At 32.6% G+C, this 26,434-nt stretch overlaps 1 protein-coding gene across 9 annotated transcripts in view; it reads right to left on the minus strand.

Annotated features, from left to right (window-relative positions):
* Positions 1-17,165: 17,165 nt before the first annotated feature.
* LOC6046162 (zwei Ig domain protein zig-8) overlaps positions 17,166-26,434 on the minus strand; it is a 187,066-nt gene continuing 177,797 nt past the window's right edge. For all 9 annotated transcript variants that reach the window (XM_038264950.1, XM_038264945.1, XM_038264949.1 and 6 more), the window contains one exon: positions 17,166-23,697. In XM_038264950.1, the coding sequence (XP_038120878.1) occupies positions 23,453-23,697 (245 nt within the window). In that variant the 3' untranslated portion in view covers positions 17,166-23,452. The remainder of the gene's footprint in view (positions 23,698-26,434) is intronic.

The raw sequence follows: 26,434 nt of genomic DNA on the forward strand, positions 1-26,434 counted from the left end.
ATATCGGATTATTCTTTCGCAATTGGCCACGATACAAACACGATACGATACACTGCTCAAAAAGGCTTCTCGAGGTAGTTCTGGGAACTTTTTTCTATCCATGTCCGTTACAAAACTAGCATTGCCTTGCTACACCGATGGCCAGATGGACAGTTGTATGGCTTCTGTTGATATGAACACTTCTGGAATGGTTCGAACCAAATGCGTGTGTGTCGAGAGATGGAATGTGTGTCTGTGAGGCTTGAGTTATCGTTCCCAGAAAGCCAGATGATTGGATTCCTTTGTGAAACAAAAATTGTTTTTACCTGGATAACTTACAGAACAAAAACGCTTACAGTTTTTATTCTGCATTCAAGAATAAATGCGAGATGAATCGATTTCTAACGATTTGACAAAATGCAAAATTTCCTCAAAAATGGTATTTAAAACATTTTTTTTTGAATAATTTTCTGGTTATGTAACAACTACCTTTTGTTGTCATTCTTTAAAGACGAAACGGCCATCTTTTCGATATAGGTGCTGAAAAGTTCTATTTTTAGCACTCAAATGGGTGCTTTAAAGTTGAACTAAAAAGGTGCAAATATGATATTAAAAACTATACTTTAAAATATTATTTTGATTTAGTTTTAAATCCCATTCAAAGGGTGTTTTTTGAAATTGAAAAAAATGTTGTTTACAACTCGTTGTAAAATTTGATTCAGTACTCGTTGTTTTTGTTCACTTTGATTATCCTTGAATTAATGGAGTCGTGCTAAAATGTTCAACTTATCAGAAATTTTATCAAAAACATCAATTTTTCAACCAATTTTTGATCTTTTAAAAGCATGGGAGAGATGAACCTTTAAAAATTTAGAAAATTTATGGGTTGGAAGTTTTGCTTATTTTATGTGACTTTGCCAAAGTTATTAAAAATGTATTTTTTTTAGGGGTCAACTTTTTTACTACCTTTTCCTTTATTTTAAGTAAAAAAAAAGTATGAAGTAATTATTCTAGTGTCCCAAACTATCCTCTCCGCATTTTTTTTTACAACTTAAATGATGATGGTGCCATTCTATAGCAGAAAATATGAAAAAAAAAACAAAAAAATGAAAAAAAGACTGTAAAAACATGAAAAAAATTGATAGGCAAAATATTATGATAAGAGGTGGTAGAATAGGCCAAACCCAACAAAAAAAAAAACAAACCTAAACTAAACAAGATAAATGCAAATAAAAATACTAAAAATGAAACAAGAAAAACATAAAACAAGAGAGGTAAAATTTTTCGTAGATAAAAAGTTGCTCAAAATGACCTTTAAACACGGGACAAATACAAATTTTCGAAAAAAAAATCGGGCAGTAGAGGGTTAAGTTATATAAGAAATTTTTTAACATAAAATTGAGCGGAGTTTATATTATCTGCAAAAACAAAATGAGAAAAACTTTTACCTTTTGTTTTGTTACTTATTATCATGTTGAAATGTTTTCGATACTAAACAGCCCAAAACAGAACTTTTTAAGTACTTTTTTCTCGACCCTTTCCGATTCCAATGAATCTTTGTAGACATGTTATCCTACGCTTATGTAAGCCATTTTTGTGTATATGGAGCCAGTTACACTCGATAATGACAATTGAGATGAGTGTATTTCTGTATCTCGAAGCCGTTGCGTCGTATCAAAAAGTGGTAAAAAATAACTTTTCGGAAATTTTACGAACTTTCCGAAAAAAATACACTGAAAGAAAAAAACCACACCACTTTTATGAGATTTTTAGATTTTTAATTTGCCAAGTCAAATTTGGACTAAGATGTTATCAAAAGACTCACAAAGAATGCAGGATGGAGCAACTCACCTAAAAAAATACAAAAAGCTTTTACTGATTTTTTTTTAAAGTGGTTTAAGCGTCCATATTTTCAAAAAACAAATACGAGAATCGATTCTCCAGACAACATAACATAAAAGTCTCCATATTGACTACTGTCGTAAGTCCAATTCTTGTGAAGTTACAGCGATTTTAAAAATAAAAATGTTAAAAAATTGGGTTTTTGATGGTTTTTGAAAAATTTTATATGACAGACTTGATTTTTCAGTCTTGATAATATTTTTACCGGAAAGCTCGTCAAATTTCCCATAAGATTGTCTTTGACCACAGTTTAATTGGAAACGTGGGCTAACAGATATAAGCTAACATTGCTCATAACTGAAAACAGATTTTTTTTCAGTGTAGTTCAGTGTATGGTGTAGTGATAGTAAATTAGTTTGAAAAATAAAAAAAACGAGTAAATTTGAAAAATTGGGACTTATGCGAAATCGGATGAGCTTTCCGGTACAAATATTTTCGAGACTAAAAACTCATGTCTGTTTTATAGAAATTAGAAAAAATAGAAAAAATATCATCAAAAAACCTATTTTTTTAAACATTTTTTTTGAACCGCTGTAATTTCACTAGGATTGGACTTAAGACAGCGGTCAATACTGAGACTGTTATGTAAAATTGTCTGAAAAATCGATTCCTGTATTCGTTTTTTGAAAATTTTGACATTTAGAGCACAAAAAAAAACGTTTTTAGCAAATAATTCTTGAAATTTTTTAGTTGAGTTGCTCCATCCTGCATTAACATCTTAGGCTATTTTAACAAAAAATAAAAACAAAAAAAAATCGTGTACTCACCTTCAAATTTGGCTTTTAAATATAAAAGAAATCGAAAAATCTCATGAAAGCGGTGTGTTTCTTTCTTTTAGTGTATTTTTTAGGAAAGCTCGTCAAATTTCCTACAAGTTTGTCTTGGATCACTGTTTGATGCGATGTAACGGCTTCGAGATATTTAAATTCCGAAATACAAAAATATTGAAAACACCTACACCCTCATCAAATGCCATCAGCGAGTGAAACTGGCTCCATATACTCAAAAATGGGTTACCTAAGCGTAGGATAACAGGGCTACAAAGTGGGTGCGGCACAACCGATTCCCTATTTGACATGGAATTGCTCTATTGTTTAAATCTAATTTTCATTTCAACGAAATTGTCACGGATTATGTAATGAGAAATTTTCATACAATTATATGGTCGAAGCAGATTTTTAAGTCATTTAAAAAAAATCAACAGAATTTGATGATTTCGGAAGAAACACTTACATTTTAAAATCAAGGTGTAAAATTGAATTTTCCAAACATTCAACACTCAACAATTACACAAAATAACATATTGAAGGAAATACGGGAAAAATTTATGCAACATAGGTCCAAAGTTTCTAAGTCGAATTTAAAGGAAAATTGTAATTTTTTGTCGAAAATGAATAATAATTTTGGACTTGAACAATCTTAAGCTCAGTTGAAAACATTTAATAATTGCATTTTTTTGCAGAAATCATACTTTAGGTGGATTCACATAAAAAACGGTACACTTTATCAACATTTTTGTAAACTGCTTTTCGGGTTGAATCCATTTTTAGCCCAAAAGTGATTTTGTTTTTGTCCATTTTTATATTTCTTCAAAAATCATGACTTGAAAACGATAATGTGGCAACGCTTTCATTTTTTTTCCTTTACATGATCATAACCCAGAAGTTATAAATCTTGTGAAAATTTCTGAATTTGGCTAATTAAAAAATAAGAGCCAGGAAATCAACATTTCATTGCATAACGTGTTGTTAAATACATTTCTTATCAGTGAATTTGTTTTTCAATCATTAGTTTAAATATTCCTAGTTTTAGAGATTTGTTTTTGCTAGACTGTGCATTATTAATAATCAATCCCACTAACAACACATAACGTTAGTCATCAGCTTTAAAATTATTTAAAACTCATGAAAATGCGTTGTGTATAGTGTTCAATGAATTGCTCGTCTGCATCTATTGAAAATTTGTTTTGGCTCTCTGATTTTTTTGGGCTTGATTAGAAGGGGAGAATTATGAACATAAAATTTTTGCAACGACCTTATTTATTTAAGATTCCATATATTTTTTAGCGAACTGTTCTTAAGTTTACCTACAACTGAGCAATTCTCGGCCTTCGGTATGCCCAAAGAAGCCATTATGCATCATTAGTTTTTCCATATAATTTTCCATACAAATTTGGCAGCTGGCCATACAAAAGTGACGTATAAAAATTCAAAAATCTGTATCTTTTGAAGGAATTTTTTGATCGATTTGGTGTCTTCGGCAAAGTGTCTTCGGCAAAGTTGTAACGGTAAGTGATTTTTTATTTAACTTTTTGTCACTAAAACTTGATTTGCAAAAAAAAACACTCTTTTTATTCATTTTTTATTTTTTGATATGTTTTAGAGGACATCAAATGCCGACTTTATAGAAATTTCCAGGTTGTGCAAAAAATCTTTGAGCGAGTTATGATTTTTTGAATCAATACTGATTTCTTCAAAATATCGAAAAATTGGTCGCAAAAATTTTTCAACTTTATTTTTCGATGTAAAATCAAATTTGCAATCAAAAAGTACTGTAGTGAAATTTTGATAAAGTGCACCGTTTTCAAATTAAATCCATTTTTAAGGTGACTTTTTTGAAAATAGTCGCATTTTTTCATTTTTTTTTTAAATTAGTGCGCATGTTTGCCCACCTTTGAAAAAAAATATTTTTGAAAAGCTGAGAAAATTCTCAATATTTTGCATTTTTGAACCTTGTTGATACGACCCTTAGTTGCTGAGATATTGCCATGCAAAGATTTAAAAACAGGAAAATTGATGTTTTTTAAGTCCCATCCAAACAACACACCATTTTCTAATTTCGATATCTCAGCAACTTATAGTCCGATTTTCAATCTTAAAATATGAAACAATCGTGAAATTTTCCGATCTTTTCGAAAAAAAATATTAAAAAAAAATTTAAACAAAGACTAATATTTAAAAAGAGCGTAATATCGAGTCTGCGCAGACATTTGGTTGGTCGGTGTAATCAATGGCTAAAATTTCGCAAAAATTGCTCAATCGTAAAAAACTGCCACATGTAATTGTAAGGGAAGTATGATTTTCTTTTAGAAATTCTTCAGTTAGTTATGATTAAAAAAATTTCAAATGATTTTTTTTTCAAAAAGAATAAAATTGCACAAATGCTTTGTTATTTATTGATTGTCATGATTGTCATAATCTGTATTGATTCAAAAATTCATAGCTCGTTTAAAGATGCTTTGCACTTTGGAAATTTCTGATAAGTTGGCATTTATGTTCCCTAATGCATATATAAAAAAAATCATCATTTTGCTACCGTGTATCATTTTTTCAGTGAAGTCTTTCTTTGGGCATACCGAAGGCACCAAAAAAATGCAGCCGGAATAAAAAAATACTAAAAAAAACGAATGACCGAAATATCAGACATTTGCTCTGCTCTGCTCTGAGATATTGGCATTAGGAATTGGGAGATTGTTTGGATAAAATATATCTTGTAACTTTTTTTTCATTCGCTGAATTTTAGCCCAATCCAATCTTCAATGTCTCTTAGGTAATTTTATTGGACAAATATTTTCACGATAGGACAATCATGGACATTACTATAAAAAAAAATTCCAAAAATGGGAATTTTTCAGTGACATTTTACTTTATGCGGCTAAATCTTGAGAACTGTGCACTTTATCAAAACATATTTTGAGTTCTTTTCGTGAAAAAAAAAAGATTTTTAGTAAAAAAAAGTTAATTAAAAATTGAACGACTTTTACCGTGCACATATTTTTCCAGAATTTTCTTCATCAATACCTACAATTTGCTGAAGACACCAAATCTATCACCAAATCTATTGTTCAATACTTACCGGCTGGGGCCTTTTATGAAAAAAAGAAATACGAAGAATTTTCGGAAGAATAGAAAAAATTACAATTCTTGTTTAACTATTTTAAATAGAATTTATTTCACCTTCCGAATTCAGGTTCGTACAGAGTTTCGGGGTTTTCTTCCTTCATTTACTTATAATCTCATTTGCTAATAATATCTCACAAAATCCAAGATCCTTGATCTCGCTCGCACTTCACTTGGTTTTATCTACTGTCTAGCTTCCTCTTAACCTAATCGATTTCATCTTCCGATGCACAACTGATTTATTCTACTTTTTTGTGTGTGTTCAAACTTAAATACTCTTTCGATTCACGTTTTCTTGTTCATTTTTTTTTTGTTATTTTCTGCTGCAATCTTCAGTTTTATTTCTCTTTTTGATTTAAATTAATTATTACACTCGTTTCCCCCTTCACTTTTCCATCCAGATCAATCTTAACCCTTTTCTATCCTTCCTAATGATGATGGTCATGTTGATGAGATTTTCTTCCCACGTGTTGGTGCTGGTCGCAAAAGTGATTGCTGAAAAATTCCAAGCTGTGACCATCAATTTCCCAACTAAAACGGTAATCATCTCCCGGGCTCTGGCTCAAACGATCGCAATCATCATAATGGTAATTTATTTTAATGGTCCGCAAGGTCCTCCTCACCTGACCCCCCCGGCCCAGCCCAAAACCGGTCCACGTTTGCCATTAATCTGTCTTTTAATTATCATTTGGCTTCTGGTTGAACCCGAGGCCAGCCAGCGAGAAATTTACAGAGTGAGGTTTTGAAGAAGGGAAAAAAAGGGAAATTAAAGTGGAAAAAATCAACAAAAGGGCACAACCAACTCCCAAAGAGCTGAAGAGAGAGAGAGAGAGAGACGGAAAGGAAGATCGTTTATCGTCACGAAACGTCCTCTCTGCGCGTGAACCCAAAGTGGCCAGGACGATTTTGTGCTAATCCTTGGTGTCGTCTTTTGTGTGTTTTCTGCTTTGGGGAAAAGGTGCATAAAGGAAAGGTCTCGTCCAGCCAAACTGTCTCACCTTTCGGGGCAATTTAATTTATTGCCCCCGTTGATTTACATTTATTGCAATACTTTGCCCGTTTTGTTCGGGAAGCTTCGTGGAGGGGCACGGATGAAAATCTTTTTTTAAGGAATTACAAGTTATCCTCAAATAATCCCGCCTACCCAAATTGTATAAGAAAAAAGTTATAAATTAATAAAAAGTTACAGAATAAATTTTTTTTTCTTTTTGAAATATCAAGATAAACGGATTTTCGAATCAAATTCAATGTAATTTTCAATACATATCTATTCATCAAAAAATGCGCTTCAAAAACACAACAGCCATCGTAAAAAAAAAACAAATATCACTGACTCATTAACAACCTGTTTAATTATTGACCGACCAACTTTAAAAGGATGCACGAGTCTTCGAAAGGGATGAGCCCTGAAAACACCGAAGCGGACCAGAGTGAGTGCGTGCTTATGAGCGGATGGTAAGACAAGTTTTTGAAGGGATTGATTTTTTTTTTAAATCTCTTGCCTCTTTGGAAAGTGTTTTCCAAGAGTTGATTAGAATATTAATGAGTTTGCAATCTCAAAGTGAAGCACTCATTAACTAACACAGCAATTAGTCAGGAAATGTGAGATAGTTAGGCAAAATTGTTTTCAACAAATTAGAGTGATTTTTTTGGTACGAGATTTTAGGAACACTTCTTCTCAAAATGTATTCAATAATAAATTGAATGATGCTTAAATATGGTTTGGAATGAGTAAAACAAATCTCCTTTTCAAAACATTGCAATTTTATTTCTCAGAAACTACTTCGAAAGCACAAAAATGAAAACCAAACATTCTAAACTATTTGATTTTCGGATTTTAAAAAATTTCTTAGAGAACATTGCCAGTATTTCTGAATAATCATGGTTTCAAATAATTAAAACATAAAAAATTTATAATATTAAAATATAATTTAAAAAAACAGGTAATATTTAAAAAAGTGCATCAGTTTCTCCTGATTTCTTCTTATTAAAACCAACAACTTTGCTGAAGACTCAAAAATGATAAAAAAAAACATTCATGCGATTCCGATTTGAGAATGTTTACAAACTTTGGTTGTATGGACAGCTGCCGGAATTGTGTGCGAATTTGTTAAGGCAAATCAATTATAAATAATGGCAAATAATAATAATAATCTAGCAGATAATAATCTAGCAAATTGTTATAAAATTTAGATGTACAAATTTCTGATAGAATGGGTCAAAACTCAAAATACCATAATTTTCAATATGGGTACCAAATGGCGTGATTTTTGCTTATGGTTCAAGCCAATTCAGTTTTTGGTGTTAAATGCTAAAATTTTCACTTACGCCGTATTTTTTTAAACTAGTAGATTTTTTTATGGTTAGAAGTTGGTTATTAAAGAATGTCTAACTTAGGATTCATTTTGATGAAATTACAGATTTATGTGAAAAATTTAAAATTCCAAAATTCGGTACTTTTTTATCAAACGTAACTTAATAATGGCACAAATAAATGCTAAAATTTTCATAAATACCTAATTATCCTCTTAGATTTGCGTGGAACTTTGTCCGAAGGGATAATTTTGGTCCCAAATCGTGAATCTGAGGTCCATTCAATATTTATAAAAATCGAAAAACTGCAAATATTTCGCTAAAATCAAAGTTTCAGTGGCTATATCTTGAAAACGGAGCCCTTTATTTAAAAATATCTGTACTGTACTTTTCGATTGCAAATTTAATTTTGTATTAAAAAATAATGTCAAATTTGTTTTTGCATAAAACTTCGATTTTTTCCAAAAATCACTATTTTTTTCGAAAATTCATAACTCGGCGGCAGATTTTTGGACCACGTTTTTCTATGGCTCAAAAGTTGCGGATTTTTGTCCCCTAAAACATATCAAAAAATCTCGAAAATAACAAAATACTTATTTTGGGAAAATGAGATTTAGTGAAAAAAAAGTTGATTAAAAAATCTTCAATTTTTTTCCGCGTACCTTTTTTTTCTAAAAAGTCCTCAACAATACCTACAACTTTGCCCAAGACACCAAATTGATCAGAAAATTCACTCAAAAGTGACAGCTGTTTGAATATTTACATACAATTTTTGTATGGACAGCAGCCAAAATTGTATGGAGACTTGTATGGGTGAACCAATGACACAAAATAGCTTATTTGGTCATAGGGAAGGCTCCCACAAAGTTTGAGTCAAATCCAAAAATACAAAAAATAAAAATGGTCGAAATCGGCCGATTTCGTAGAGAGTTGCTCACAGGTTACCATATTTTTCGAAAATACTCAAATTTTCCAAATTTGCAATATGGGTATCAAACGAAACAAAATTTGGTTAACTTTTTCACATTTATATAGTTTTTTTGGAAAATATAAAAAATACTGTTTTTTTTTCGAACATATTCAGCTTTTCAAAATGTGCAATATGGAACTCAAACGAATTGAAATATGGTTTGCTTTTCACATTAATAGAGTTTTTTTGGAAAACACAAAAAAAATTACAATAAACCATATTTTTTTCAAAATTACTCAAACATTCTAAATATTTAATGTGTGAATCAAACGATACGAAAGATTGTATGCTTTTTTGCTTTCTTCAAGCTTCAAATTTTTTTTTCACAAAATACCGTATTTTTTCGAAAAAACTCAAATTTTTAAAATATGCAATATAGATGATACAATTTGAATGTTTGATACCTATTTTGCAAGTTTTGAAAATTTGAGTATTTTAAACAAAAATGGTTTATTGTGTTTTTTTTTTGCATTTTAAAAAAACCAAACCAAATTTCCGCTTCGTTTTAGTATTTTCCGTTATCGTTATCGTCAGACAATAATATTATCGACGATAATTTTATCGATTGACAACCTTGATTAATACACTTTGAAAAGTAAACCTGGAAATTTTTAAATGAAAAATGTTGTTCTGAACGGAAAAATTATCCATTTGGGTTAATGCAGATTCGAAAAGCACACTAAAATTCCCAAAAAATGTCATTTCTTTAATTTTTGTAGTCGAGTTAGGCCGTTGCAAATATTTTTTAAGTTTATGTCCCTCGACTCTGACCAAAGTCAAGGAAAGGGCAAAAAAAAGTTTAAACATTGAATTTACGAGCCATGGTTTCAACATTTGAATGAACAAAGTGTTTAAAAATGCATTTTACACCTGCCCAGTTGTTTTGTAATCATTAGTTTTCAAAATACCTAAGTATTGACGAAAATTTATTTTTTTGAAAAAAATGTATTTACGGTGCTGTACATATTTTTCTACCCCCTGATTTTTCGGATCTATGTTGGAGGCAGGGTTACCAGGTCAAAATTTGAATAATCTGTCAAAGTATCGATTAAAAATCTGGAAAAATCTGGCAGACAAAAATCTTACAATTCTAAATGAGGATGGATGAGGAAAAATATGAATAAATTCAAAAGTTTGTAGAATTTAGATGTTTTAACTAATTAAAATGGCCTAAAAATGTTTAATTTACATTTCCTTTAGGCAAAACTCACTCAAAATTTTATGATTTTCATTTAAATTCACTCATTTTTATCAAAAAGTTGTTCAAAATGGGCATTAAGTGAAAAATCTGGCAAAATCTGTCAATATCTGGCACAGATAAGGTTGAATCTTTATTCTGGCTAACAATTGAAAAATCTGGCATTCTCAGATTTATCTGGCAACCTGGCAACCCTGGTTGGAGGGGGGGCAACATAAACTTTGAAAAATATTTGCAACGGCCTTACGAAAAAAGGTAGAATTTTTCAAACCACTTTTGTATTCATTTTTTTTTTTCTATGAAAAATACGTAATTTTTCGTAATTCTGAGTACGCCATCAAATCGGGCGTCTAATTTAACATAACAGTCCCGTATTTACAACATTAGTGGTCATCAAACATCAAGATAAGCTCGAATCGATTTGCACCTTTCAACAAATAAATAGACTATTTAAGAGTTGTTCTCCTTTTGGAACTTCTTCTTCAACCTTGCCATCTACGCTCTACCCAATTCAATCAACCCCCAAGAGGAAGAAGGAACTCCCCAACCCGAGGCAATTAAACTTAAAATCCTCACTGCTGTTCACCCCATCACGTCTGAAATCCATTAAAAGCCTTCCAACCCCCAAAAAAAGCAGCCATCTTGACCATGATGAATGACCACCCGGTGGCGACGAGTGTCGGAAGACCAATTTCCAATCAATCTTTCCTTTGGAGGAGCTTTCTTTCACTTCTTGGTAGGAGCCTAGTGCTTGCTAATTGGAAATGGAACACCAGATCGACGTGCCAAAATTTTACGAATAGACCCTTGAGGCCACACGTGGAGTGCACACACGCACGTTTTCAACTTCTGTGATGTTCCCGAGGGAGGGCAAAAAAAAGTATTAAGGTGAGCTCACTTCATCCAACTTTGAACTGCTTGCAAAGAGTGGTTCTTGTTTCCTGCAGACAGGAGAGTTTCTCCGTTACTTGGAAATGGGGAGGGGAGAAGGAAAAGTTGATCACCTTTTGATAAAATTTTCGAAACCCCACACACACATACACTCGTGTTGGCGCTTTCCTCACTGACAGGGAAAATTATAAATTGATTAAGCCTCAACTCTGGAAGAAGATATTTTGCATGCAAATTTGGCCCCAACTCGGAGGATCCAACCACGCTGCCGGGGTGTGTTTCCCTTAATTTAGATTCAATTAACTCTGGGGTTGAGCCAGCGAGGGAAAAAGAGGGTGGGGAAGGGGGTTGGAGTATACTTTTGCAGGTTTGGAATTTGCAATATCCCTGAAACGATACTGCAACGCAAGCCAAGCTTACTTGCACAGCTCAAGTGCAATTATGCTTTTTTTTTCTTGCTTCTCTGAAGTGGAAAGAGTTGCAATTGCAGCTTTCTCTCGGGTCGTCGTGTGCAAAATTTTTGTGCTAAAGTAAGCGGAAAAAATCCACTTAATCAAGCTCGAGTTTTGCTGGCGAACGAGGGGTATCGTTTGGAATTTTTGAAACTAGGAGAGCATACAAGTTGATGGGTTTTTTTCTTTTCTTTTTCGGGTGGTTCTTGGAGAAGGGTTATTTCTGATGTAAAGGGCTTCAAAATTGAGCTAGAAGCAGGCATTTTGACGGTGAGCTTTCGGTCACTCGATTTTTTTGTATTTTTTAATCCGACTGTAACTTTTTTGGTGCCTTCGGTATGCTCAAAGAAGCCATTTTGCATCATAAGTTTGTCCATATAATTTTCCATACAAATTTGGCAGCTGTCCATACAAAAATGATGAATGAAAATTCAAAAAATGTATCTTTTAAAGGAATTTTTTGATCGAATTTGCAATCAAAAAGTACTTCAGTGAAATTTTAGTAAAGTGCACCGTTTTCATGTTATAGCAATTTTTTGGGAAGTTTTTTGAAAATAGTCTAATTATTCATTTTTTTAAATTAGTACCCATGTTTGCCCACATTTGCAAACAATATTTTCGAAAAGCTGGCACTATTTTTTTCAAAATATTTCAAAATGGAAAATCTTTCAATATTACGCCCTTTTGAAATGCTAGTCTTGATTAAAAAAATATATAAAATATTATTTTGGAAAAGATCGAAAAATTTCACGAGTGTTTTATATTTTAACATTCAAAATCGGACAATTAGTTGCTGAGATATCGACGTTAGAGAATGGTGGGTTGTTTGGATTAGACTTAGAAAGCAAAAAAAAACAAAATAAAGAGTTTTTATTAGCTTTTCAAAAATAATTTTTAATGTGGGTAAACATGGGTACTAGAGCGTCCAATTTCCCGTCCCGGGAAAAAAATTCCCGGGAATTCCCGGGATTTCCCGAAAAAAATATTTCCCGTTTCCCGGGAAATTTGTAAATTTCCCGGGAATTCCCGAAATTCAAGCGGAAGTATACATTTTCTTAAATTATTGGAACTATTTTTTGAAATGCTCTGAAAAAATATTAAATGAGCAAACTCAACATGGTTTTGTTCAATTAAATGTATTGTTTGGTTCATATATAATTAGTCAGATTAATTATCAGAAATTATGCTATCAGAATTATTTCTGATAATATTAATTTTTGAAGCAGCTGGGAACTGCTTAATGAAAAAAAATCCCGGGAAATTGGTTAAAAATTCCCCGTTTCCCGGGAAATTTGTAACCCCGGGAAATTGGACGCTCTAATAATGGATACAAATTAAAAAAAAAAATTTCGATTGAAAATTCGATTCAGCGATGACCTATACAAGTTAGGAAACCTAAATTTGCGTATTTCACTTACAAAAATTTTGGTAACCTAATATGTATAGGTCATCGCTGAAATTTTTAAGTTATCGTCGTTATAGTGAAAAAAGTCGATTTTTTTCCCGTTTTCGTCATTTTCCCATTTTTGCGCGTGGCGCGTCGAAAAACTCAGTTTTTATTTTCAAAAAATCGTATCTCAGAGTATTGAAAACATTAAACATTTTCCGAGGAATCCGATAAAAATATTTTCAGACATAGGCTTTTTGGTCCCGAGACCTTCAAAACAGCATTTTAAGTTTTCATACGACCTTTTCAAATGTTAAGCTAGATTTTTGAAACTTATAACTATTTTTCCTAAATAGTCAAACTAATCACCTTTCTTTTACCTCTAAGACAGCTAAAATCGGATGAAATGGCGCGGAGATATGATTTTTTGAAAAAAGTGGTGTTTGCGAAAATCGACGAAAATTGCCATTTTTCGGACCACCCTAACACGGCGTAGGTCACCCTAATGGCCAAACAATAAAATACGAGTCTAATTATATCGGCCAAGGAACCCACAGAAAATTTTGAGCCCGATCGGAGAACTTTATTTTCGAATCATGCTGTTTTCGTGGGAAATTGCTGAATATGGGTGTCGAATGATAGGAATTTTTTTAAATAATTATAATATAGTAATATTTTTTTGTGAAAAATTGCACAAAATTATTTTTTTTAAATAACTTAAATTTATTTTTGACAAAATAAGCAAACGAAGATTGAAATCTTTCCATTCATTTCGATAGATTTTTTTTAAATACTCAGAATATTAATAGAACTTCGTAAATTAAAATAAATACCCCAAATTTAAGTGAAATTTTTTAGCTTTCTTTTTGAAAATACATATTTTTTTGAAAATTTTGATATTATTACAAAGAAATATTATAACAATCGAATTGAATAAATAATTTCCAATAATTTGATACTCATATAGCAAAATAAAAATTTTGAGTATTTTTTCGAGAAACATTGCATTTTCAAAATCCAGGAAAAATACGTATTTTATTCAAAATTTTGTGCAATTGTTATTGCAATCGATAGCTGACATCATCCTGATTACAAAACACTAAACAATTTTGAAGTTTGAATGATTTTTCCTAGGATTCAAGATATGTCTCCCACATAGCCAAATCCCATAAGCTCTGTGCTTCAGTTAAGCACTGGGACGTGCTTAACCAAGGCAGCTACATGAATCATAACCGAGGCAGTGTTAGACAGAGGCGTGCAAAACCGGGACATGACTGTAGTTTCTGCGAATTCTTTCAAAAGATATACCGATTTTTTTTTTATTTTGATGTGCCATCTTTATATAGACAGCTGCCAAATTTGTATAGAAAATTATATTGACAAACGAATGATGCAAAATGGCATTTTTTGAGGATGCGGAAGGCACCATAAATGTTTAAGCCAGATGAAAAAAAAAAACAAAAACATTGGAAAAAGATTTCGTAGAGAATCGCTCAAATGATATCCGGTTTCAAAATGTGGCCCAAATTTGGATAAGTAATGAAATACTCGTTTTCCATTAAATATATGGTTTAAATTTTTGGACTCCTTGTACCACGAAAAAAAAAAATGAAATCACAATAAAATGTTAAATTTTTAAGAAAATATTGGTTTAACAAAAATAATGTTTAAGGGTTAATTTGCCCATTTATTCAATTATACCCTTTTAGACTGGTAGAAATCTTATACCATTTTTCACCATATAGGGTTAACGTTGGAAAGGTTTAATAAAAAAATAATCAGATTAATCAGATTTTTATAATTTGTTCAAAGTTTGCACGTTATTGTTTAGATTTGATTATCTTCAAAACCTAGGACATTTATTTACTTCATGTATTAATCCATGGAAAAAAATCCCTTTCCAAACATTCCATAACGGGTTACCTCCCCCTCCCCCTCTCCACCACGCTCAAAAAAGGTGAAGCCTGCAAAAATTTGTTCATAATTTCCCCAAAAAAAAAGTTGCCTCAACTCCCACACAACCCCACCCAAACCTGGCCAATCTTGCAATCTGAACCCGCTCAAACTTTCAGCCGCTTACGTGTGGGTATTTGCAAGCCAACTTTTAACCCCCGAAAATAAAAAAAAACTCCTCACTCCCGAAAGGTTGTTTTCGTCGACAAAGTCGTCGGTTTCAGTGCAACCCAAAACCACAACCAACATCGTCAGATGCACTCCTGACTCACCCACACACAAAGCGGGGGAAAACTTTTTCTCTCCTTTTGAAGCCACTTTTCACGTTTTTTTTCCAACGTCCCAGGCACGTATTCAATTTAATTTGCAGATTTTTTTATTCCCTACACACAACCCGCAGTGGCAATGTGGATGAAATACTCTATTGTGCAGTTCAAAGTTACACAAATACAACCAAAAAGCCGGCATCGAAGGTGCATTTGAATGCCACTGCAATCACACACGCGGAATGCACAGAAACAATATTTATTTTGAATTCAATTTAGCAGCCCCGAGCAGACGGAAATAACTTGGGAATAACAATATTTGATAATTGAAAATACTATGCAAATAACATTTCATGTTATTTATAACAAGATTTTTTATTCATCGTTATGATTTTTTTTTTGTTATTAGATTGTTATTGTTATAAAAGACTTATAACATTTTTAGTTATTCTTCGAACAAATCTTTGTTATTTTTTTTTGTTATTTTAACAACTAATCCGATCATCCCAATAACAGTTGGCGGTATTCTTCCATAACAAAACATGTTATTCCAAAGTTGTTTTGGCATTCAATCAATATCGGACCGATAACAAATTTTGTTATGATAACATATACTGTTATTCAACTCCTTTGCAAAAATGGATTTTGCAAGAATATTCCATAACACTTTTTGTTATTTTAACAGTATTTGTTATTGAAATGGCATGAGTTTTGTTATTACCGTCTGCCCGGAGTGTGGAATAATCTTTTGTGCTTGTATTTTACTATTTAAATTAAAAATGGCTTTATTTGATGTCAGACAGCAAATAAAAACGGATGAGTGACTAATTTCATATGCAAATTACAATGTTAAATTTGCTCTCCAAACTGTTAAAGCTTTGAAATCGTTACTTTCTGATAACAAGTTGACGCATAAATTTGAAAGTGGGAGCCCAAAATTAGCAAATCCTCCGCCCCCACAGTAACGATCACAAAGCGAAGGTAACCAAAAAAAAAAAAAAGAAAACGTAGAACTTATTGCGTGTCCGGACGGTGAAAATCACATTTACTTCCGTGCTTTGAGTCTTACTCTGCATCGCAAGAAGTTTTTAGAACGCTTGTGACCTGGAAATGAGAAAATCACTGAAACACATTACTTTGAACTGCAACTTAAAGAAATGGATTTATTTTTAAGCACAAGTTTCTTCTTTATGTTTTATAACAAAAAAAAACATGTTTCGATAATGAAGTATGACAAAAAAGTATAAAACTCAAAAACATTCGCCGTTAATTCCAAACACTCAAACTTCATAATTAGCGATCTGGGTGTACTGTTGTACATTTTGTTGTGTAAAATACAAAATTTTCACAAAATACACATTATTTTAAGAAAAAAAAAATCACAAAATACTTGTTTGTTAAAGAATAATATGGAAAACGCTGTAGCAAATAAAAAAAAACATCGGTATTTTTGAGTTTTCCATTTAAAAAAAATTACGGTTTTTGATTTTTGTGTATTTTTAAAAATGGGTTATTCACTACCAACTCACACCAACTCGGGAAAAGATTCCCCGACCCCTCTTCGATTTGCGTTAAACTTTGTCTTAAGGGGTAACTTTTGTCCCTGATTACGAATCCGAGGTCCGTTTTTTGATATCTCGTGACGGAGGGGTGGTACGACCCCTTGCATTTTTGAACATGCGAAAAAAGAGGTGTTTTTCAATAATTTGCAACCTGAAACGATGATGAGATGGAAATTTGGTGTCTAAGGGACTTTTATGAAAAATTAGACGCCCGATTTGATGGCGTACTCAGAATTTCGAAAAAACGTATTATTTATCAAAAAAAAAAACACTTAAAAAAGTTTTAAAAACTCTTCCATTTTCCGTTACTAGGCTGTAAAAAAATTTGGAACATGTCATTTTATGAGAAATTTAATGTACTTTTCGAATCTACATTGACATAGAAGGCTCATTTTTTCATTTAGAACAAAATTAATATAATTAACTAATTGTTTTGAAAATTTTTAATTTCAAAATTTCGTGTTTTTTTCAAACTTTGCAGGGTTATTTTTTAGACTGTAATAATGTTCTACAAATATGTAGAAAAGACCATTATAAAAATTTGGATATATCTCAGCCATAAAAGATTTTCTGTGGAAGAATTTTGTAGATGTTCTAAAACAAACTATTATTCTTTCGTCATTCATGTGAAAAAAGTCTTGAAAACCTTAAAAATTGTTCAAAAATAGCAAATTTCTAAAAACATTTTTGATTCATTCCAAACAATCATGCAGGGCAATATGCACCACAAAATTGGGGCAAAATGCACTACAACAATGGGGCAAAATGCACCGGCTAAAAGCAGTTTTCACTAGTCACCACTAGATGACACCGCTGTTTACATAGGAGCATCACAGCGGTGCGTTTTGCCCCGACCACGATTTATGCATGAAATTCAACTAATAATACATTTTTAATGTTTTAGGACTCATCTATTCATAGAATTATGATTATTATGGCAGCAACTATAAAAATCAATACTTACAAAATAAATAAATGCTTTTGGTGAAATTTTTCTTCCGTGGTTTGACAATGTTAAGCTTCAAATTTCTTTGATTTTTCCCAAGAAAATTCTTCCCAATATCGAGAAAAGCAGGGGGTGCATTTTGCCCCGGGGGTGCATATTACCCCCTCTCCACCTATTGATATTGTAAATGTTGAGTTGTATAGTTTTTGCCAAATCTTAATTATTCTATGGATAGATGAGTCTAAAAGCATTAAAAAAAAGTATTTCTAATTTATTTTTTTAGCCTACACACAGCAGTGTCATCTAGTGGTGACTAGTGAAAACTGCTTTTAACCGGTGCATACTGCCCCACACGATAGACGATAAAACGTCAAAATTACCCCCCACTAGAGGACGATGAAACTTGGGGTGATGTCCTATATATTATATTATATCCTAAAGAAATCAAACTGGTTTGAAATTACTATTTTAAGGTAAGAAATAAAGAGCTTAATTGATATAAACAAAAATATATGTGTGATGGCCGATTGAACCTGTTCACTATCTGATTCAAAATTTGGAAATTTTTCAATCAATCAAAACCGAATGAATTAATTGAAAAAGTTGATTATTCAAGTGGACTAATGTTTTTTAAAGTCACTTTTACTATAAAAGCAAAACTTTGTCTCAAAAAAATTTAAATTTGATTGATTTTCAAAATAAGCAATCTAACCTCATTCTCGCGTTTTCAATTCGGATCTCAGAAATTCCAATGAAAAAGGCAACTTAGCAAAAAATTCCAAAAGTCAATCGATAATAGACTTTATTTCTTACTTGTTAGCTTTATCTAAATCCAAAAGATCAATTGTTATTGAAAAAATCTTTAAATAGTTTTCATTCCCCTTTGCACTTATCGCGCAATAACGCCCAAGTAACTTTTTCAGTTTTGTACCTATCTTGAGGAGAGATTGAAGTTATCTTAGCTAAAAATGACCATAAAGCCATTTTATCTCCAGGACAACAATAAATCAGCATTAAACCTGATTTAAGAGCAAAGTGGACTATTTTAGGAGGTTATCATGACCATTTATTAGGAGTCATCTAAAACTCATCAGCATAGACATTGATTTTTAAAACATTCTGCAGGTGTATTTAATTGCTTAAATAAAACTTATGCTCAAGCTTCTTAAATTTATAACCGCACAGAAGAGGTTTTCAAGACTGAAATAAACTTTCATTAAAGATGTTTTCTCTCGTTGAAGATAAAATTGATTTGTCGAAGGAAAATCAGTTCTAATTATAATCTCGTTAAATTCAATAATTCTTTATGAAATAAATCACAAATGGCCAATGAAAAAAGATAAAATTATATTGATAACTATAAAATAATATCAAAATAATAAATTACTGTGACTTTACGCAGCCGTTCTAACTGAAAAATTCTTGCCATCAAAATTTCACTGGTCAGTTTTCTTAGATACCTCGAAAAAATATGCATCGAAGGCATGAATCGTTCAAAATTGCATCGATTTTTTATTTTGATGGACCGATTAATTTTTTTTTTCTAAACAATCAACAAGGCTTCCATTTTTGGCCATTGCTTTTTCGTGTTAATATGGCTGAACTCATAAAAACTATTCTCTCTTACTCAAAGCAGTTATTAGGGCCATTTTTCTTAAGAAGGTCTTGTACAAGAAACTTTAAGAGCTTTGTTCTTGCGAAGCTCTTGTTCAAGATTAAGCAAGAACATGTAGACTGCACTGAGCTTTAAGGCGATTTTAACCAAGAGCAAAAGGCGTAGTACTGCGACCGTAGCGCATGCGAATTTTAGTTAGCAGGAGGTAGATCCAAAACGTTTTTTATGGTTATTTTTTCATCGTTGGATAAAAAACAAAATACATTTTTTTTTCATATTCTTTATTCATTTATTTGATTGGGATCATCATAAGTTTTCCTCGCATAAAGGAATTTACCGTCGACACAACAACACTGATTTTAATAAACAACACTAGACCAACGTTAAAACACTAGCACTCCGCTACGAATTTATCCGCTTCTCGGAATGCCTTATCCAGCTTATCCTCGAAAGGCTCTGACGGACAAACGGATGGCCTAACTGATGATTTGTAGCTTGTCGATTCTGCGCGTCGGCTTCACGGTAGCTACGGAATCGGCGCCCATGATGATTCTCGTGTTACTCGATCAACACGTGCCGGAAAAAAACATCTACTGCCCATGCATGTCAATGGACCAAATCGGCATGTACTCGATCACCCTCGGATAGGTGTACTCCGTTACATCCGCGCTGGAGCCGGAAACGGGCGAAAAGTATCACTTGTTTACCGGGATCACAAATTTTGGTAAAACTTTCTTTGACACTAAACCGACTGACTGTACAAAAAAATGTGATTTGACAGATCAAGTTCAAATAATCTGAAAATATGCTTTCATAGAACAGAGTAGTTTTAATTTAGTTTCAAAGCAGTTTTGACAATGCTTAAAAGTCTTATAAATAACCTCTCTGGGATAGCTTTAAGAGAAACAATGAAGTGTGATATAAAACTATTTTCCATGCTCTTAAAGTATTCTTAAAGATATTTTTAAAACTTTCGTATCATAAACCCAGCAAGTTTTGATCAATGTTTTCATAAAACAGAAAAGCAAATTTCAAACCTTTTATAAAACCTGTTAAGAAGTAAAGGCATTTTGCTTGTTACTTGGGCGTAATGTTAACCTTCCTCCAAAGTTCTTCTACTCCAGTGGTCACCAAACTGTGGCCCGCGGGCCGCATGTGGCCCACCGAGGTCTTCAATGTGGCCCTTGAGCTGGTTCTAAAATTGCTATGGCATCCGGCCCAGTTAGTAGTCTTCATGTCATGTTTACTAGTAACATCATTAACAAGTTTGCTTTATAAAATGATTAAATTAAAAGTAATTGAATTAAAGAAAAATAACTAAAACTTTTATTTAATTTGAAAAACTTAGATTCTGAATGTGGATGCCATTAATTTAGAAAAAAAAAACTTTCATTATTCTAAACATCAAGTTGGGCTCTGTGTGGATCTTTCTGCAAAATATCGAAATCACAATCAAATACATCAAGTTATGGCCAAGATTGACCTCCATATATCAAGGGACAATGTGGCAAAACGATGCTTAATGCTCTTTTTATGGATTATTTTTAAAACCTCTCTTAAACTAATTTAAAAAAAAACGAAATCAAGATTTTTTTTGCCAAAAATTCATTTGAAAAATATTATTGAAACTCAGAGATGCTTTTAACTGTGTTACTTCCAGTTTTTTTTTAAATAGATATGCTAAGAATACTGAAAAAAAATTCAATGAATTTCATATTCATAATCGGTTTGTAAACCAATTTTAAATTAGGTGTATTTTTTCAATAAAATTCAACCAAAAACAACTAAAGCTTTGCAAATTTAAAGAAACCATTGATTAAGACATGGATTATTTGGAAATTTTGTTTGCTTTGCTGGAGTGGTCCTTAAAATCAGATGGAAGACATTTTTCTATTATTTCCTTTCAATATCTCCGTATGAAATAATTATGATTTGTGACATGACGCTTGACATACTAGTTCTAATAAGTATCGTTTCATTATTAATTGAAAATTTTATTCATAACAAAATGTTAATTTATTTAAATTTCATGATTGTTCTTGCAGTATCTCATCCTTAAATAAAAAATGTAAAAAAACAGTTCACAAAACGTAGAACTAATTGATCTAAAATTCGTTTAGTTATCGGTTCAAAAAGCTTCTGAACACTTATTCAACTTCACTTATTGTGTAAAAATAGAATGCACAAGAATATTTTCAATTTTTCAATTTTTCAGAAGCAATAGTTTTTATCACGCACTGCTTGCTTGGTAAAATATAACTGGAATATTCATATACTGAAAATGTACTTTTTTGAGCCCTTCAATAGTGATTGAAAAATCTTTCAAACATGTTCAACGAAAAAACCCACTTTTGAAAAAAATAAATCACAATCTTGATTTCAAAGCAACAACAAAAAATATGTATCCATAAGTTTTAAATTCAAGATCGAAATTGAAAAATGTTAGTTTCAAAATTAATTTCAAAAGAAAACATTGTAAAAAGAGGCTAAATGTTTCAAGCTATTTCAAAACTTCAATCCAAATATCTTTGCACAACTTAAATAAGTCATGTAAAAAAATCTACAACTTAAAGGAATTTTGAATTATATTTTCACATGTGGCCCGCGAATCTGAAGCAAATTGTTAAAATGGCCCCGCGGGATTGAGCTGGCTAAGGACCACTGAACTAGATCACGATTTTAAATTTTGACGAATATTATGCTTATTTTTTAAAACTTTGGTCAAAGCGACAGAACTTTGAGACAAACATTTTCTGCTACTCAACTGTGGACAATCGTAATGCTTATTAAATCATGGGAATTTTGGTGTTCTTTTCGAATTTGTAATAATCTTGTTTCATATAGCTCGCAGCTCAACATGGCAACTCTGGCGTTTAGGCATCTAGATTGAAAAGTCGTCAAAATATTTCGATTTTCGATCTGTTGATTTTCGATATTCGCTCTTTGATTTATTATTTTTTAAACTTTGATCAATCTGATTTTTAATCCTTGAAAAAGGACCACGATCGTAACTTTAATTTGCGACCATTTTTTAAACTTGTACCCAATTTCACCACTGCTGACGGAAGATAATTTTTTTCAAAGGTAAATTCTTCAAATTTCTCTTGAAGAAAGACAGAAGTATTTTTAGTATTGGTTTAATAATATTAAAATACATACCGCGAGCGCAACAATATTTAAAATAAAATAAATGCCAGAACAAAAGAAAAAAATAAAGCAACTAAAATTTATGAAACACCCAAAAATCCCTCCAACAATCACTTAAGGGGCCATCCCATCACCGCACGACCCCGTCCACCATCCCATCAGTCACCTGTCCGATCCCACCTTATCTCCTTTCCTTGACAGGTTACACTGTCCAAAGAAAGGACGCTTCTTTTTCCTTTTTCTCCCTGGCTGGTACAAAACGCTATTAAACTTTCTTCTTTTTTTTTCTTTCGGGGAAAATATCGTGGGCTTCTCGTTGCTAGGAGAAATTGTTCCCGTTTTCCCTTAACTTTGAAGAGAGCGCTTTTTTCTCCTTCCCTACATTACTTGCGACTGCTTCTTTTTTCCCCTCGTTTCGTTTACGCTTCTGTGGTCTGTGAGAATGGATGCTCTTTTTCTGCGTGTTTGTGTGTTGTTTCGTTTATTCTGTGTTCAGTATGTGAGTGAGTGTGTGTATTTTTAAGTGCTTCTCTGCTTTTTACAATTGTGTTCTAGATTACAACTAAATCTTGTTTCTGATTGTATCTTACAGCTAAATTTCTGCTTGTTTTTTGTTTTGGAAATTCTTTCGTTCTCGCAAACATGCACATACACACTCGCTCCACGACTATTACAGTTTGATTTATTTATGTTTTTATTTCTTTGTGTTGGTTTTGGGGCAAAAACTACCTTCGCGCTCGCGTTCACTCACATTCTCGAATATTTACAACTTCAGAGATATTCTCCAAACGAAAAACAACAAAAAAACATCTACCTTACCGATAAGCTCCCTTCGGTGACGTTTCCCCCTCCTCATAGCACCACCACCTCCCGTCGGTCCACCCTCCTCCAGCAAACGTCATCACAACGACTACTTCCGGAACTACCTCGTCTTCCGCTTACGCTAAGATCCACCGTTCGAGGGGGCCACTTTCATCTCGAGTCCCGCGTCGGGTGGTGCCAAATGGTGCTGCCGCTGCCACTAGTGGCCACCAGGTGGACCAGCACCAGGGTGGCCAGTTGGACTACGGCAAGTGTCATCTCGGTGGACCACCACCACCAGCTGGTGCTCGAGCTCTGGATGCTTTTCTGCAACCGGAAGAGACTCGCGAGGGGTGCCAGAAGCGATCCGGTGGTCCGGCAGCCGGCGTTGTGCTGCATCGCCGCGGGGTGTTCACCTGAAGAAAAATTGTGGATGTTAGACGATGGTGATAATTGTGCAATCAGTTCACAGATGTGTATAGTTTTTGAGTAATTTAGATTGGATTTAACTCTCAAACTAAGCAGCTTTACTGATGCGAAATACATATCAATGCCTCTGTGCTCTCTTGAACTAATGCTGATAGGAAAACCTGCAAGCTTAGTACAAGAGAGCACAGAGGCATTGATATATTTAGTTTAATGTGTTGAGGCATTTCTTTCAATTTCAGTGGCACAAAGTAAGTGTTCAAGTAAGTGTCACAAAATTTAGTAGGTACTCGGAGAAAAAAGAGTTCCCGATATCAAAAAACGTACCATGGGATGGGACCCTTTGTTCGTGGTTCCCATTTTCATGAACGCATGTTTACGATTTTGGGAACTCTTTTTTCTCCGTATACTATGAAAATTTGCACAGTTTATTAACAACTTAAGGACATACTGATAACTTCAGGGGTGCGCCAAAACTTTTGAACCTTGGGGCCAAATTTGATTATTTTAATTTCATGGTGTTTTTATAATGTTTAGGTTAGGAAACTTGGACTTGGATAATCATAAATAAACATGACGAGTGCACAATCCCCTAAAATAACCGTCTCCAAGTAAAACGAATAGCCAGGAAAATTTCTCAGTAATTTTGAAACTTATGCATTATGACAGAATTTCTAGTTTTCTTTAAAAAAAAACTGAATGACTGCGTAGGCTCAACTCGAGCGAAAGTGTGTGATTTATGTTAAGAATATTTAGACAGAGCCGAATGTTTTTTTTTCTCCAAAGCTGGAAATAAGGGTGATTCATCGCACTTGCATACAAACCAGAAATTGCAGCAATATGTACAAGCAGTGAACCTAGAAGATGACGAGCAGGAAACTCTCGATTACCGGGAAATTTGATGCAATACTTTGAACAAAAATAGTCTCTCTCTTCAACCGACTCCGACTCCAGCTTTTAACAAATGGTTGGCTCCGACTTCGATTCTACATATTTTTGAAGGTTTCAAACTATTATTTTGAAAACAATGATATTTTTGATCGTTTAAATACTCTCTAAGTGACATGTATTTCTCAAGGAAAGTAAGTTCGATTCACAAAACGGAAAAAAAGTTTCTAGGTTACAAGTTTTATACGTTACTGAAACAGAAATCAAAAAATATTTCTAGTTGTAAAAATTAGAAGAACGATTTTGTAAGTAAATTTTGATTTATTTACTGAACCCTAAATTTATATTTCATCTATTCAAAGCTTAATAATTTTGATATTCAATTGTTGTTTTTATTTTAATTAATCATTAAAAGAAACCTACCAATAAAATTTTCTCGCTTTAAGGCTAACATTTATAAGAAGCACAGTGTCTTTGATAGTCACCTTGGTTTTTAATTACTAATTTTAAACGAAACTTTTTTTTAATGCTCCATTGATTTTTATTAAAACGTACATGGACATCACGCCATGGCTGAAGGACATTATTATTGCAAATTAATATACCTACAAATTTTCTTCGTGGATTGGACGAAGAGGGGGATGGTCATTTTCAAATATCCGTGACCTAGAAAATATTTTACCCAGGGATTTTTGATTTATTAAAATTTTAAAGTTTTCTATACATTTAAAAGGAGGCGCGCGATATTTCTTGAAACTTCACCTAAAACGAAGCTTTATGAAAGATCGTGCGCCTCCATCAAAATATATGAAAACACCTAAAATTGGAAAAAAAAACCTAAAATCTACAGGTAAAATACATTGATTTGCAATGATAATCACCATCCATCATATTGGCGTGGGACATATACATTATGAGAAAATGCTAACCGGTTGAATTATATTTGAAAAATAAATTAAAATCCTATTTTTATACAGTTTTTTATTAGGTCCTTTTCGATACTGAAATCTTAAGATTTGTTCAACGATAATTTGCAACGATATCAACATAGTTTGCCTGAAAATCAACACATTCAAATTTTAGCCGAAAAATAGTAAATATTAAGAAAAACAATATGTGTTTTGTCAGTTTCAAACATTTTAAACGTGACACCTTGATTTTTTTGTATTTAGTGATGGACAAAATGTGCATGTTGAGTTCCAAAGAATAGATTTTTATAATCGTTGATTATTTGATGGAAAAGCTTTAGAGTCAGTGTTTTCTATTCGATTTCCAAAACAGTGATTATTTTTATAGTCTTTTAAAGTACTTCGTTACTTTGTTCCTGAAAATTATTTTACTTAAAACCTCCAAGACATTTCAACGCCATCGTGCTGACTTGTCGTACGTCGCGATGACCTGAGATCCCTTTGGCCAGTTGTCGCACTTACATCTATTTTAAGGCCGTGTCAAGATTGGAACTTTTTCATATCTAAAGTGACAAAACTGCAGAGAGTTTTTTCAGTGTTTGTAAAATATCTCAGGATTGAAATCGATTTTTTTGGATTGTGGAATTGTGAGCTACACAAAATGGCGTTCTTAACTCAATTTGGCCCAAAATGCACGTACGACAAGTTAGCACGACGGCGACGATGTGTGCACTTATATTACTCATTGTTTGTAAAGGGTGAGGAAGGCACCTACTACATAAGTGGATTAAATTAGTTTTGTGTATAGATTTAAGGGGACATCAAATGCAAACTTTCCATAAATTTCCAGAATGTGCTAACAAACTTTGACCGAGTTTAGAACTTTTTTATCAATACTGATTTAAAAAATCGAAGCCATTTTTAATTAAGT

Source organism: Culex quinquefasciatus, chromosome 3, assembly GCF_015732765.1.
Source record: "Culex quinquefasciatus strain JHB chromosome 3, VPISU_Cqui_1.0_pri_paternal, whole genome shotgun sequence".
In the NCBI taxonomy this organism is placed as follows: domain Eukaryota; kingdom Metazoa; phylum Arthropoda; class Insecta; order Diptera; family Culicidae; genus Culex; species Culex quinquefasciatus.